General features: G+C 50.2%; 1 protein-coding gene across 1 annotated transcript in view; it reads left to right on the plus strand.

Moving 5' to 3' along the window:
- arb2a (ARB2 cotranscriptional regulator A) overlaps positions 1 to 15,000 on the plus strand; it is a gene marked incomplete at its 3' end in the record, with an annotated part of 123,331 nt that overhangs the window by 38,352 nt on the left and 69,979 nt on the right. Inside the window, exon 7 of the mRNA XM_084456848.1 lies at positions 13,726 to 13,950. Coding sequence (XP_084312974.1) covers positions 13,726 to 13,950 — 225 coding nt within the window. The remainder of the gene's footprint in view (positions 1 to 13,725; positions 13,951 to 15,000) is intronic.

The raw sequence follows: 15,000 nt of genomic DNA on the forward strand, positions 1-15,000 counted from the left end.
TCTGTCCCTCCCCCACCACTATCTCTCTCTTTCTCTCTCTCTCCCACCACTCTTTCTCTGACACAAACACAAATACACACGCACACACACACACACACACACACACACACACACTCCTGTTTGCGTGGGGAGCAGGTACGCCAGCCTCCCCGTGGCCCCTGGGAGAGGTGGGAGGAGCAGCTCTGGGGCGGCGGGGGGGGGGGGGGGGGGTCGGGGGCGGGGAGACAGCGGTGTTTATGCGGGATGTATTAAACATGTGTCTGTCTGTCGCACCGTTGAGACGCCCTGGCCCGGCGCTGTGGTCCGGCTCTCCAGGACATCTCACCATCGCAAGTCCCAGAGGTGGCTGGAGGAGAGAGAGAGAGAGAGGGAGAGGACGGAGAGAGGGAGAGGGGGATGAATTGCTAATGCCTGTCATTCTTTTGACACATGCTGGATGGAGCGCTGACGGTTTGGAAGGCCCACGCCGGGGCCATATGAAAGCGCTCGGGGCGCTGGAAGAGTTTTTAAGCGCCGCGCCGCAGTACGACATCACGCCGCCGTATCTCTCATTGATCGTCACCGTCAAAACGCAGGCGGTTTAGACTCGTTTAGGAAAAAAATATTTACACGCAAGAGTGGCCTGTTTGCGCCACATGTTCCACATTGGACCGTTTTAGAAGTGTGTGTGTGTGTGTGTGAGTGTGTGTGTGTGTGTGTGTGTGTGTGTGTGTGTGTGTGCGCGTGGTTTGTCAGTGTTTTCCTCCGCATCAAGCGGATGTTAAAAATGAGACCCCAGTTTCCCGGCTGGACCAGAAAGTCTCGGCGCCAACGTCTGACCCGAGCTGCCCGGAGTGGTCTGGTCCCCGTGTCCGTTATCAGGCGTCCTGTGTTCCTCCCAGACTCCACCAGGAGACGGAGAGAAGATACAGCTTCAACCCCCCCCCGCCCCGCCCACCCCCACCACACACACACACAGCACACACACACACACGTCCGCCCCACGCCCCAAACATTTTTAATTATATCTCCTCCCGAGCACTGCGCCTCGGTAACCGAGGAGCTGACATTGATGCATGTGCTGATAAATCCGCAAACACCGGGAAACGAGATTAACAAAGATTTTGAGGAGAGGGTGACAGCTAATTTTGCGCAGTGGTCCGAGTCTCATTCGCGGAGTGATGTTTTTGATGGAGCACGCCAGGAGAACACACCCCCGGCTTAGGGGAGGGGACTCGCACGCTGATACCAGGAGTTCCACAGCATTCGCACTTTTTTTATTGCCCCCCCCCCCCCCCCCCCCCCCCCCTTAAGCGTTCCGCTTGCTTGTCGTCTTTTTTTCTACCTCCCCTTTGATTGTGCCGTTTTTTTAATTGGGATAACTCAGTCAGGCGACGGATGAGAGGAGTTACAAAAAAGGTCCCTGTTTCCCGTTCGTGATGAAGACATTTTGTACACAGCTATTTACTCCCCTCTCTTGCTATCTCTGTGTGTGTGTGTGTGTGTGTGTGTGTGTGTGTGTGTGTGTGTGTGTGTGTGTGTGTGTGTGTGGTGTGTGAGGGGGGGGGGGGGGTATATCTGATCAGACCTGTGTGCTATGGAGTCAGTGTGTTGTGGACATGACATGGTGCCAACGGCGCTGGCCTCTGTGTGTGTGTGTGTGCGCGTGTGTTTGTGTGTGTGTTTGGGTGAGCTGCTCTCGGAGGGCAGCTAGAGACTCCAGAGAGACGAGGGGAGAGCTGGAGGCATGGCTATCTCTCTGCCTCATCATCCTTCTCTCTGTCCACACACACACGCACACACACCTACATGGACAGATAACAATCACTACTGCCACAGCTGATTCCACACTCATCTGGAAAGGGCCACCTCCTCCCTCCCTCTCCTCCTCCTCCTCCTCCTCCTCCTCCTCCACCTCCCTTTCTCCTTTCTCTCTCTCTCCAGCCAATTTTGTGTCTGTATAGCAGAAACATCTTGTAGTTTTCTCCTGTTCTTTTCCCCCTCTTCTCATCCCCTTCCTTTTTGTCTCACTCACTCTCTTCTCTCTTTCTCCATTTTTTTTCCCTCTCTTTCCCTCGACGCCCCCCCCCCCCCCCCGCCCTGTCTTCATTTGCAGGCAGCTGACAGCTCCTCTCACTTTTCTTTGTCATTTTTTCCTCTCGCTTTTTTCTCTCTCCTTCACCCGTCCCTCTCTTCCATCTGCTTTCGCTTTTGTTTGCTCCGCCCCCCCCCCCCCCCCCACCCCCTCTCCTTCTCCCATCCCAACTTGATAATGAGGAATGTGGCGTGACCCTGACCCCCATCGGCCCGGCGACCACCTCCGACCCCACCATGTGACCCCCAGTCCCGGTTTTGACAGCTTGATTAATTACCTAGTGTTATGATTTATGAGAAAAGCAGTATGTAAAAATAATAGACAACAGGTGGTCTTCAAAAAAAACATATATACGAGAGAGGCCTAGGGATGGAGGTGGTTTGTGTGCATGTGACGTGTGTGTGTGTGTGTTTGGGGGGGGGGGTCAGTCTTTCATGGCTGCCTTGAACGGTTAATTGCTCTCAACTTTTGGGGGAACTGTTCAGGGTTAATAGGAAAATGTCTGCCACGCCACGCATGGCTTACTTTGTTGTTAGCGAGTGAGGAGGATTCCACGGGTGTTCTCCGGCTCGTAGGACAGGATGAAGGGGATTCCAACATACATGCGTAGCTCCATGTGTGTGCTGTCAGGCATGAACCAAGCCATGTGTTAGGACACTATGGAAACCGCCCTGGAACACACACACACACACACGCTGTTCTTTCCGAGGTCACATCCGGAGAAAATTGCCTGATTAAATGGCAGGCTAGAGCGGCGGTCATGTTTGCCTTTAGCACTACAAACACAGGCCATGATTGGCTGCGGTGACCTCACATGACTCTGGTGCCCACAGTGCAGGGTCAGCTGGATGAGCTAGCGTGGCGATTAGCCTGTTACACCTACAGTACAGTACAGTACGCTCCAACCACAGCTGGCTGGGTGACGTTTACATTGGCTAGTGTTTCCAAATACCAGTTTGCCGGGGCCTCCATTTTCCCTCCTCTGGTTTGATGATGTAAGAGTAAACTGATGTTGTCTTCTGCAATCAGTGCATCACAGAACAAGATCATGTAGGCGCACAAACACACGCATGCATGCACGCGCGCACACACACACACACACCTACAGTACACACACACACACACACACACACACCAAAAATCAACAATCACTGCAGGACCACCAGCTCTCCCTTGGCCCTGCCTCCCAGGCCACAATAACAGGCCGGAGGTCAAGGGATTCCACTTTAACCTCTGACCCCTGGAGGTCACGGTGAGCCTGTGGCGTTCAGTAAGATTAATACCCCGGCCTGGACACTGGGCACTCATTATTCACCCAGACAGGCCCAGATTAGAGGGCGATGACACCCTGGACATCACATGCACACACACACGCACACACACACACACGCACACATACACACACACACTCGCACACAGAAACACACACAAACATATACTGTGGCCCCATGGACCTTAGCTTCAAAGGCAGCCCTACATGTGACATATTGGAGAACTGATTTGATCTGCACATGTTAGTATAGATGGTGCACCGCTCACTTGCTCTCTCTCTCTCTCTCTCTCTCTCTCTCTCGTGTACAGAACATCCACATGTGACATGACCAGAGACACGCAGGTGTTTGTGTCCAGGTGCCATTGCTATGGTGATGTATATGTGTTGTATAATGTTTGGACGAACCCTGTCACTGACCCTGGCCTGTTGAGTCTGTGGTGTCTCACCCGAGAGTGTGTGTGTGCGAGTATGCGGCCGTGTGTGTGTGTGTGTGTGCGTGCGTGGTGTGGGGGGATGTGAGAGAGAGATAGAGAATGAGATGGAGTGCTTATACAGCTGTAAACCCTATCATCGTCATCATCATCATCATAACCAATACCCTTACCTCCACCATAATTTTGTTTTCCTCCTCTCTGGCCTGGATCTGCCCAGCTATCCCACCTCCCCTCCAGGACGGGGCTCCACTCAGCCCCTGGCCTGCCCCTCCCCCCCTCCCCCCCTCCCCCGCGTGCTCCCCCTGCCTCCCCCTTCTCTCCCCCCGGACCACCCCTCTCCTCCGGTCCTGATTTATACATTAAATAGTTGGACAGGAGGATGGGGAGACGCCTATCATTCCATGATCTATATCTCATTAAAAATGGATGTGTACGCTGAGGGGAGACAATATAGAATATATAAATCAAAATGCTAACGGCGTAAGAATAAGGAAGCCGTATATATATATTTCCCCGTGGCCTCCCCTGTACCTCTGCTGTGTGCCCCAGGTCTCTCCTGCCTATACTGTCTAACCCCTCCACGCACCCCCCACCCACCCGCCCGTCAGACAGAGGCTCGGCCATAGTGAGGCGAGGATGCAAGGGTGTGGGTTTGGTTTGTCATACCTACCACAGGTCAAAGGTTAAAGAGGAATCCCTTGACCCCCACGCACTGTTCGGCGAGATGCCCGTCACTGCACTCCTTAACTCCGTAGGTCCATATAGGTCGACACCGGCCGCACGTGCGGAAGTATTTGGGCTGCTATTTTAAGCATAGCTAATCGTTCTGTTGTTTAATTTAGGCCAAGGTTAAAGCTTTGATGCTACAAGGATGTTGTTGTTTTTTAACGGCTAGAACTCAGCCTCGTTGTGTTCCTGGTGGTGTTGTTGTTGTATGTTTGGGGTCGGGTTGTTCTTGTGCGGTCGGGGTGAAAGGCGGCCGGGCGCGGTGGGCTAGCCTGTAAACACCGGCTTCGGCGTGCTCACGGTGACTTCTCAGTCAACCATTGACATGTTGCCCTCCTGTAAAAATGTGACAAATGGCTCCTGTAACATTTACTTGCACAATCGATAGCTCTGACAAATTCCACCTGGCCGGTGATTAATGCTGTATCCACCCCCGACCCCCCAAAGCCCCACGACCCTAACCTTCCCTGCGCGCCCCCGCCCCCCCCCCCCCCCCCCCCCATCCCCACCCGCAGGGTGCCGGCTGAGAACAGATGAAGGAAGGGCTCCTAACAGAAAATGTAAAAAGTCCTGTGTGTCTGGAGCATGTACTCATGGTAGTTGTTGCTGTCTAAAACTGAGGGTGACGGCCGTCCTGCGCTCTCTCTGCAGCACGGTTACCCAGAGACAGACGCAGGCGCGTCCACGCCAGAGCTTCCTGGTCCTTCACATCCGCTGCTGACAGCTACACTACACACTGGTGTTCTGTAGTCAGCTGACATCCCCAGCAGGCCAATCTGACACCATCACATCCTGGCCCTACAGGAGAGAAGGGGCTGGGATTACTTACACTCATTACTCATTACTAATACTCATTACTCATTACTAATACTCATTACCCATTACTCATTACTAATACTCATTACTCATTACTAATACTCATTACTAATACTCATAGCCATTACTAATACTCATACTAATACTCATAGCCATTACTAATACTCATTACTCATTACTAATACTCATAACCATTACTAATACTCATTACTAATACTCATTACTAATACTCATACTTAATACTCATTACTAATATTCATTACTAATACTCATACCCATTACTAATACTCATACTTAATACTCATTACTAATACTCATTACTCATTGCTCATTACTCATGACTCATTACTCATTACTCATTACTCACTCATGCGCATTACTCATTACTAATACTCATACTCATTACTAATACTCATACTTAATACTCATTACTTATACTCATTACTCACATGCATTATTCATTACTCATTACTAATACTCCTACTGATTACTAATACTCATACTCATTTATTATTCATACGCATTACTCATTACTAATGCTCATTACTCATTACTAATACTCAGTTTGACAATAATGGCAAGGTAGGCATTTGCATCCATTCAAATCACAAGAGAGTAGGTTATAGACTAGAACAGAGTAGCTTATAGACTAGAGCAGAGCAGATTTTAGCTTATAGACTAGAGCAGAGCAGAGAGTAGGCTATAGACTAGAGCAGAGCAGATTTTAGCTTATAGACTAGAGCAGAGCAGAGAGCAGGTTATAGACTAGAACAGAGACTAGGTTCTAGACTAGAGCAGAGACTAGGTTCTAGACTAGAGCAGAGACTAGGTTCTAGACTAGAGCAGAGACTAGGTTCTAGACTAGAGCAGAGCCTATGTTCTAGACTAGAGCAGAGACTAGGTTCTAGACTAGAGCAGAGACTATGTTCTAGACTAGAGCAGAGACTAGGTTCCAGACTAGAGCAGAGACTAGGTTCTAGACTAGAGCAGAGACTAGGTTCTAGACTAGAGCAGAGACTAGGTTCTAGACTAGAGCAGAGAGTAGGTTCTAGACTAGAGCAGAGAGCAGGTTCTAGACTAGAGCAGAGAGCAGGTTCTAGACTAGAGCAGAGAGTAGGTTCTAGACTAGAGCAGAGACTAGGTTCTAGACTAGAGCAGAGAGCAGGTTCTAGTATAGAGCAGAGACTAGGTTCTAGACTAGAGCAGAGAGTAGGTTCTAGACTAGAGCAGAGAGTAGGTTCTAGACTAGAGCAGAGAGCAGGTTCTAGACTAGAGCAGAGAGCAGGTTCTAGACTAGAGAAGAGAGTAGGTTCTAGACTAGAGCAGAGACTATGTTCTAGACTAGAGCAGAGAGTAGGTTCTAGACTAGAGCAGAGACTAGGTTCTAGACTAGAGCAGAGACTAGGTTCTAGACTAGAGCAGAGAGCAGGTTCTAGACTAGAGCAGAGAGTAGGTTCTAGACTAGAGCAGAGACTATGTTCTAGACTAGAGCAGAGACTAGGTTCTAGACTAGAGCAGAGACTAGGTTCCAGACTAGAGCAGAGACTAGGTTCTAGACTAGAGCAGAGACTAGGTTCTAGACTAGAGCAGAGAGTAGGTTCTAGACTAGAGCAGAGAGCAGGTTCTAGACTAGAGCAGAGAGCAGGTTCTAGACTAGAGCAGAGAGCAGGTTCTAGACTAGAGCAGAGAGTAGGTTCTAGACTAGAGCAGAGAGCAGGTTCTAGACTAGAGCAGAGAGTAGGTTCTAGACTAGAGCAGAGAGCAGGTTCTAGACTAGAGCAGGGCACAGCGGGGAAGAGAGAGTGAACAGGAGTTAGGGACCGTGGTGTGTGTCCATCAGGGAGGCGGGTCTATCTTCTCCGTGTCAAGCAGCTTTGCAGAACCACACTGTATGAAAGACAGCTAAATGAAGCAAAGTGACTCCGTCAAATCAGCCTGGGATGATGAATCATTCAGATATAAGCGAGTCGTGGCGTTGCGACAAATCTGTTGTTCATCGCCGCACAATCATTGTGTTTGTGTGTGACTGTGTCTGCATGAGTGCATATTTGCATGTATGCGTGTGTGTGTGTGTGTGTGTGTGTGTGTGTGGATCTGCATTTGGAGGAGCTGAAAATAGACAGGTCCAGAAGAGGAAAATGGAGAGCGAAAGAAAGAAAGAAAGAAAGAAAGAAAGAAAGAAAGAAAGAAAGAAAGAAAGAAAGAAAGAAAGAAAGAAAGAAAGAAAGAAAGAAAGAAAGAAAGAAAGAAAGAAAGGGAAAGAAAAAGAAAAGCTGTAAAACGAGACATGAAAAGATATTGAGACACGGGGGATCTGGAAACACTCCTCTTCTCCACACTTCCTCCTCAACAACACTCCACTTTGAACTCATTCATAAATATTCAGTTCTGCCTGTAAACACTATCTAAATGAGCACACACATCCATGCCAAGGTTAAACTCTTGTTTTCTAATCAGAGCACAACTACTTGACATAGAGGTGAGCGTGTGTGTTGTGACCAGAGCTAGCCAGGCTCATTGTCACCTAGAGAAACAGAATTATCATCACAGAGACGCACTTGCCTTGATCACTGCGAAGCTGCATTCAAAATAGGCCGGCTGCCAGTTTACTGCCGTCTTCAGGTAATCTGTGTCAAGATATTTTTGTATCAGCGAAGACTAGTTGCGCACTCTCTTAGACTTCATTGAGACCATGTGAATGTGCATACAAGTGTGTGTGTGTGTGTGTGTGTGTGTGTGTGTGTATGTGTATGCTTGGTCTCAGTGTGACATATTTGTGCAGAATGAGAGAAGGGGGCAGCGTGACTTCATCTGATAGTGCGAGCTGTGTGGTATCTGGGAGAGAGAGGAGAGGAGGAGGGAGGGAGGGTGAGGGGGGGGGGGTTTGGGGTGAGGGGGCCCTGCCTGGTGAAAAAGCTCACGTAGAGCCAGAGACAGACAAGGTCATCCAGAGCAGGGTGGCCCTGACAGACAGAGGGAGGGAGAGAGAGAGAGAGAGAGTCTTTTCAATATTACAGTATTTTCCCTCCCTTACGGCCCCCTACCCAACTCCATGAACCAAGACGACAGCGTGTCTCCTTAGCACTCTGTTGCTTTCATCCGTGGAACTCTGCATCTTGGGAACCTTGGGAACCTTTTTTTATGATTTGTTTCCCTCCTTACATGGATCTTTGTGGACACCGATCCACCTTTAGTGTGCATCTTCATGGATAGTATCCATCTTTAATATGCATTTCTGTGGATAGTTTTTTCTGTTAGCTGAAGCGCACACTGTCCTGTCCTGGACCTCATCTGAACATGATCTCGAATGATGCGTCAACGGGAACCGATAGCTTCGGCGTGCACGCCGCCTAGCCTGTGTTCTCAGGCTGCCATCGCGACTGGTTCAGATCCCATACCCCCCCCGCCCCGCTACAGCCTCCAGACACACCGCTGCTCCCCTGCCCCCCCCCCCCCCCCCCCCCCTCGCTCTGATTGGTTGGACCGCACGGGTCGCCCCCGTGCCCCCTGTCTGTCAAGTCCCGACAGCCAATCACGGGGAGCGTTACCGCGGAAAGGAGGAAGTGAGGCGGGGGGGTGTTGAGAGAGGGAGTGTCAGCCGCCTACAGAGGGAGGGGAGCGAGGGTGGCCAACAAAGACCGAGACACACACACACGCGCACACACACACATATGCAAACACATGCATGTACACACACTGCTTAGTAAAGTGTAATGGAATATATTTGTGCACGGCTCAGCACACACATCTAAGTGAAGGAGCAGCACGCACACACACACACGCACACACACGAACACACATATATATGTACACCTCCATCCATCCCCTCTTCTTCCCACATGTTCCCGTGACCGCTATCCGCCATGCTTTGTACCTGTCAAGTGCTGTCCTTTTCGCCATGCCCGGAGCCCCGCTCGCTACATGAGAGCTCTCACATCAAAGCCCCCTGGAGCTCCACACACACACACACACACACGCGCGCACACACACACACACGTGCGCGCACACACACGCAGATGAAACGCAGACGCCGCAGACGCCTCACCCCAGTCCCGCACATTAGACACATTTCATTTCATTACCGCTCCTTTGGAAAAAAAAAAATGGAGGCGGCGTCTTAAAGGGAACAGGCGAGATGGCAGGCTGTGCTTTATCACCATTAGGGCTCTAGTGGCCAAATATGGCTGTTTCGCCACACGTACTGTACGCACACACACACACACACACACGCAGCGGCTCCATCAAAGAACGACGGCGAGGCAGGGCATGGTAGATGATAGGGCAGCACATCGGTGTATTCGGTGAGAGAGCAGAATATTTGTTTTTCATTGATTCACGTCACTCCTCCGACCTAAGAGAGACCCTACCGTTTTTGACCGTGTTCAGAGGTGTGTGAGGACCGGCTAATACAGACGGGGAGCGGCGACGCGGCAGCCGGGGGGGGGGGGGGGCGGGGGGGGGACGGAGGGCAGAGGGAGGAGAGGCGTCCCGAGTGGCGGCCATTGTTGCGGCGTCTGAGGGGAGCCGTCTGGTCTCCGACAGGCCTGACAAAAGACGGCTAAAGAGCGTCCAGAGCGGGGGTAACAGAGGCCCCCCCCCCCCCTCCTGACCCCTCTGACCGCTGGCCTCGGGGCCGGGGCTCAGTGTGGCGGTGGCACAGGGGGCACCCAGGGGGCATGGGAAGGGACTTAGCCCGCGCGCCGCAGCATAAAGACACTGCTGACCCAGCCCACGCTAGCAACGTGTGTGTGAGGGACAGACTCAGCCAGTATAATAGCCTAGCATAAAGACCCGGCTAACCCAACACCGGCAGGGTGTGCTTGTGTACGCGAGAGATACTTAACCTGTATAGGACGGACAGCATAGAACCAGGGTGACCCGTACGCAGACAAAGCTGGGGCGTGGGACTCCACCAACACTGACAGACAGATGTCACAACGTCAAAGGGAAAGACTAGCGCTGTGGAAATGATGATGACAGCACTAGCAGACTTGCTAGCAATGTGATTTTACTGCCCCTCAAAAAAGTTGTTACCTTTTTGAATAATACTACGATTGTTATTAAATAATTTAATATTGCTAGTAAACTATTTAATAATACTAGTATAGTATAACATAATACAACATATTATTCATATTACAATTATGAGTATTATCAATAATAAGAGGACAGTAATATAAGTATATTATTAATAGTATTAAGGATGATGATGATAGTAATTGTTGAGATACTGCCAGTAATATTAATAAACACCCTCCTTAACACTTAAAATACATTATTTATTTAAGCTGTGTATTTTGAGAGAAATACATTTGTATTCATTGTCAGTTGACTGTTTCCTAGTAGATAGAGACTGAGAAACAGAGAGGAGACTCTCTGATGATGTAAGCGGTGGTTTCTGACACGGCGGGGAACCTGTGGCCCTGCTGCACCACTGGTGTGCCGGGACACGGCTCCCCTCACATAGTCCTTTCAAAGTTCTTCAGGGTGAGTAGGCAGCAGAAAGGGTTAGCACTATCAGAGAGGGACAGGCCAAGAGGGTTAGCGTTAGCACGGCTAGCACTATCAGAGAGGGACAGGCTAGGATACAGGCCAGGAGGGTTAGCGTTAGCACGGCTCGCACTATCAGAGAGGGACAGGCTAGGATACAGGCCAGGAGGGTTAGCGTTAGCACGGCTAGCACTATCAGAGAGGGACAGGCTAGGATACAGGCCAGGAGGGTTAGCGTTAGCACAGTAGGCAGCTAACCCAGTAAAAGCTCCAGCCTTGTGAACCTGCATTGTAGGAACCAGGATGAAAGCAGCACTTGAGGGGAAGCTGGTGTCTGATGTCTCTCCTTCCCTGTCCATCTCTCCTGATCTTCGTTCACCTACTGTATCTCCCTGTTAACTGTCTCTTTCTTCACCATGTCCCGTATATCTCTGTTCATTTTCTGCCTCTCTCTCCCCCCTCTCTGAGACACTGGGCTTGGCTTGCCAGTCATTTTTCCAGGCTGCCACCAGTGGGCAGTGGCACAAAGCCGGAGTGGGTTTGGTGCGTCCCAACGTTGCTCTCTCTGTTCCGTCCTCCACTCCCCCTCTCTCTCTTCTCCCGTCCGTCCGTCCGTCCATCCATCCATGGGCGTGAACGCCTGTGGTGTCCGTGCCAACAAAGACAGCCCCAGGCTGAGCTGAGCTGAGTCTGCTTAATAGACCCTGGCCCATTACCCCTCTGTCTCCAAGCATCGGATGCCCAAAAGAGGGAAAAACCTCCCGCTCCCAGCCCAGGTGCACACACACACACACACACACACATACACACACACACACACACACACACACACACACACACACGTACACACACACACACATACACACACACACACACACACACACACACACACACACACACACACACACACACACACACACACTAGTCTATAGAGAATCTTATACATAAGAAATGTTGTGGGGGAAAAAGGTGAATGTGATTGTTTCCCAATGATATTCTGTACAGGTTTGTATTGTTGCTAATTACGTCTACTAAGCAAATTTTATGCTTGTGTAAAAACATATCGGGTGATTGTTAATACTGTAACTGCACATTTTTTAAATGGCAGCAATTAGTTTAAATATTTAAGTTTGTTTCATTTTTAAAATATTCATAGTTTTTAATCATAGTGATATTTATCATAGGGAAATAACTGACAAAGCAACCAATTTTATATGTATGTTTTATGTTATGTTTAATTGGACATACTCAATATTTTATATTGTGTCTCCCTAGAAAGTCCACTTATTAGGTAGTGAATTCATTCTTTGTATCATGTAATACATTTGTATTCATTTTTTTAGGTCAAGCAATTTGAAGTGGTAGAAATATTATACTGTAATTGTATGGCTGTCAGATGTTTTATGAAACACTAAAAGCACTTAAGAAAATAGATCTAAATAATGTCAACCCTTAATTCAAATTAAGTGTTTATACTGAACTATGCGTACTGGTGAAATTACTTAATTTGTTGAAATTAGTATAGTCATTAGTATAATTTGTTGAAATCTGAAAGTTTATTTGAATAAGTCCCCTGAAGGGAGCAGAGTTGCGTCTGCATGTGGTGGACAAGGAGTGAGAATGAGAATAATTTGATATTCTGCACAAGTGTGAAAGTGTCATTTATCTTTTGTCAACACACGCCAGGTGCTAAAGGATCTGGGTGTGGAACAGGTTTGACGTCGACGGGTGTAGAAAGGACGCATGTATACACACACACCTATCAGAAGACACACACACACGTTGTGTTAACACTTATTAAAAAGACAGGAGATGTGCTGCCTTGAGCAGACAGGATGTGTGATGGCGACTTCAGAAGGAAGCTTGAGTGACATCACCTCTCCAACTCCTATTCTCTGAAACCCCTTCTCAGAAGTACAGATATCTCGTGTGTGTGTGTGTGCGCGTGTGTGCGTGCGCGTGCGTGTGTGCGCGTGTACACACCCGGTGAGTGAAGTACAGCCAAAGTGGAACAGGAATCCATCCATTTCCTGCTTTAGTTTCAGGGTGCTTAGTATAATAAACACACTTAATTAAAATGGCGTCAGAGTTGAAGAAGTCAGTCAAGGCTTGTGAAAACCTCTCTCTCTGTTTCCCCCAGCGTCAGACCACTCTGACAGCCCCCCAGTTACCATGTGCGTTTTACTTCCATTCTGAATCAGGACACCCTTTCGTCTGTAGATAAAGAGATGTGTCTCTCCCGAATGTCTGGTATGTTTGGTGTATAATGCAATTGGCCAATCATTTCAAATAACCCCCCCGCACACACACACACACACTCACACACACACACACACACACTGAAACACACATTCCCCTCTGACGTACGCCGCTGCCCCTAACTCGGTGGAGTCGAGTGATGGGGAGATCGATTGGGTGTGATATTAAGTGACACGTGGCCTTTGGACTCACTAAACGCTGCTCACTCCGCCGGAGCCGGCGTCGCTGAATTCCAATCCCGGCGCCATTAGCCGAGTTGAGCCACGGAGAGTGGGAGAGGGAGCTGCCGTTCTCTCCGCCGGCGCGGCCCCTCCGGAGGCCCCCGGAGCGCCCTGGCCCGCTCACACCCTGCAGGACTGATCTCCATAACTGTGAATGCGTCTGTTTGCTGTGGTGTTTGATATACAGCTCTAGTGTTGCCTACACACACACACACACACACACACCACACACTACACACACTCCACACAGCCAGCGATAAGAGGCTGGAATAGGAAGGGAGAGATCTGCTGCGACCGTGCTTGTAAAAACGCTCATCTGATGGCACGCACGTGCGTGTGTGTGTGTGTGTGTGTGCGTGTGTGTGTGTGTAGGCAACACTAGAGATGTATACACAACACTAGAGCCGTTGGTCCTCTGTCTCCCTCTTCCAGGAGGGCTACGGGGTGATGGTGCTCAACCCCAACGAGAACTACCTGGAGGTGGAGCGGGACGCCGGGCAGCCCTCCCCGCTGCCCTCCTCCCCGCCGGACGCCCCGGACGAGCCGGCCGAGAAGAGGGAGCGCAAGGACGACAGGGAGAGCAAGAAGAGGAGGGACTTCTACGAGAAGTACCGCAACCCGCAGAAGGAGAGGGACACGGAGCACATCCCCATACGGGTGAGCCAGGGAGGGAGGGAGGGAGGGAGGGGGTTAAGAGAAGAAAGAAAAGAAGAAGTGATGGGGGAGGTGAAGAGCGATTTGGGGAGTCAGGGAGGGATCGGGAGAGAGAGAGAGAGAGAGAGAGATATTGGGCCCGTTTGGGAAAGATGGAGTAGGAGGCAGAGGGAGGGGGGCATCTGGGGGAGGGAGGGAGAGAGAGAAAGAAAGAAAGAAAGGAAGAAAGAAAGAATGGGAGGCTCTTGTGTGGTCAGGCTGTGTGTGGACTGTTTGGCCGTGCTCCAGCCTGCTCTCAGTGTGTGTTTATCACATGACTATTGCATTCTCTCAATCTCTCTCTCTCTCTCTCTCTCTCTCTCCCTCTCTCCCTCCCTGTCCCCTTTTCCCCCTCTCTTTCTTTCTCTATTTCTCCGCCCTCTCTCTCTCACCCCCCTCTGTCTCCCTCTCTTTCTCTTTCTCTCACCCCCTCCCTCTCTTTTTTCTCTCTCTCTCTCTCTCTCTGTGCAGGGTGGGCTGGTCAGTGTAGCTCTGGCCGCCTCACTCTGTTGACCGCTGGGATTATTATCACCCAAACACACACTCTCTAAACACACCGCCACATTCTTATCATGCAAGCCTGCCCATACACCACCTAATTACACACACACACACACACACACGCACTCACGCACACACACACCTCTCTCTCTCAGCTTCCCGTAGGTTTAAACAAAGGAAGAGATCTCTGCGCACAAAATTGCTCCCCGACAGCCCGACACACCGGCTCTTACAGGCAAATGTCTTTACGGCGTCTTTAAACATGACCTTTCACCCCTTCAGTGCTGTTGGCAGTCCCTAACTAACCCTAACCGAGTTTGAGGAGTTTTGCATGGCGAGAGCATCGGGGGGACGATTATCCTCTTTGTCCTATTTCCATGGATGGCAGTAGTGTCACACCACCCTCTCGGCGCGGCGTGCGCGTGCGTGCGGCGCGTGCGTGCGTGCGAGACGTCACTCCGGTCTCTCTGACAGGAGCGGCGGCCGCTGTGGGACTAGCAGACGGTGTGTGAG

This window comes from Borostomias antarcticus (assembly GCF_949987555.1).
Source record: "Borostomias antarcticus genome assembly, chromosome: 23".
Classification (NCBI taxonomy): domain Eukaryota; kingdom Metazoa; phylum Chordata; class Actinopteri; order Stomiiformes; family Stomiidae; genus Borostomias; species Borostomias antarcticus.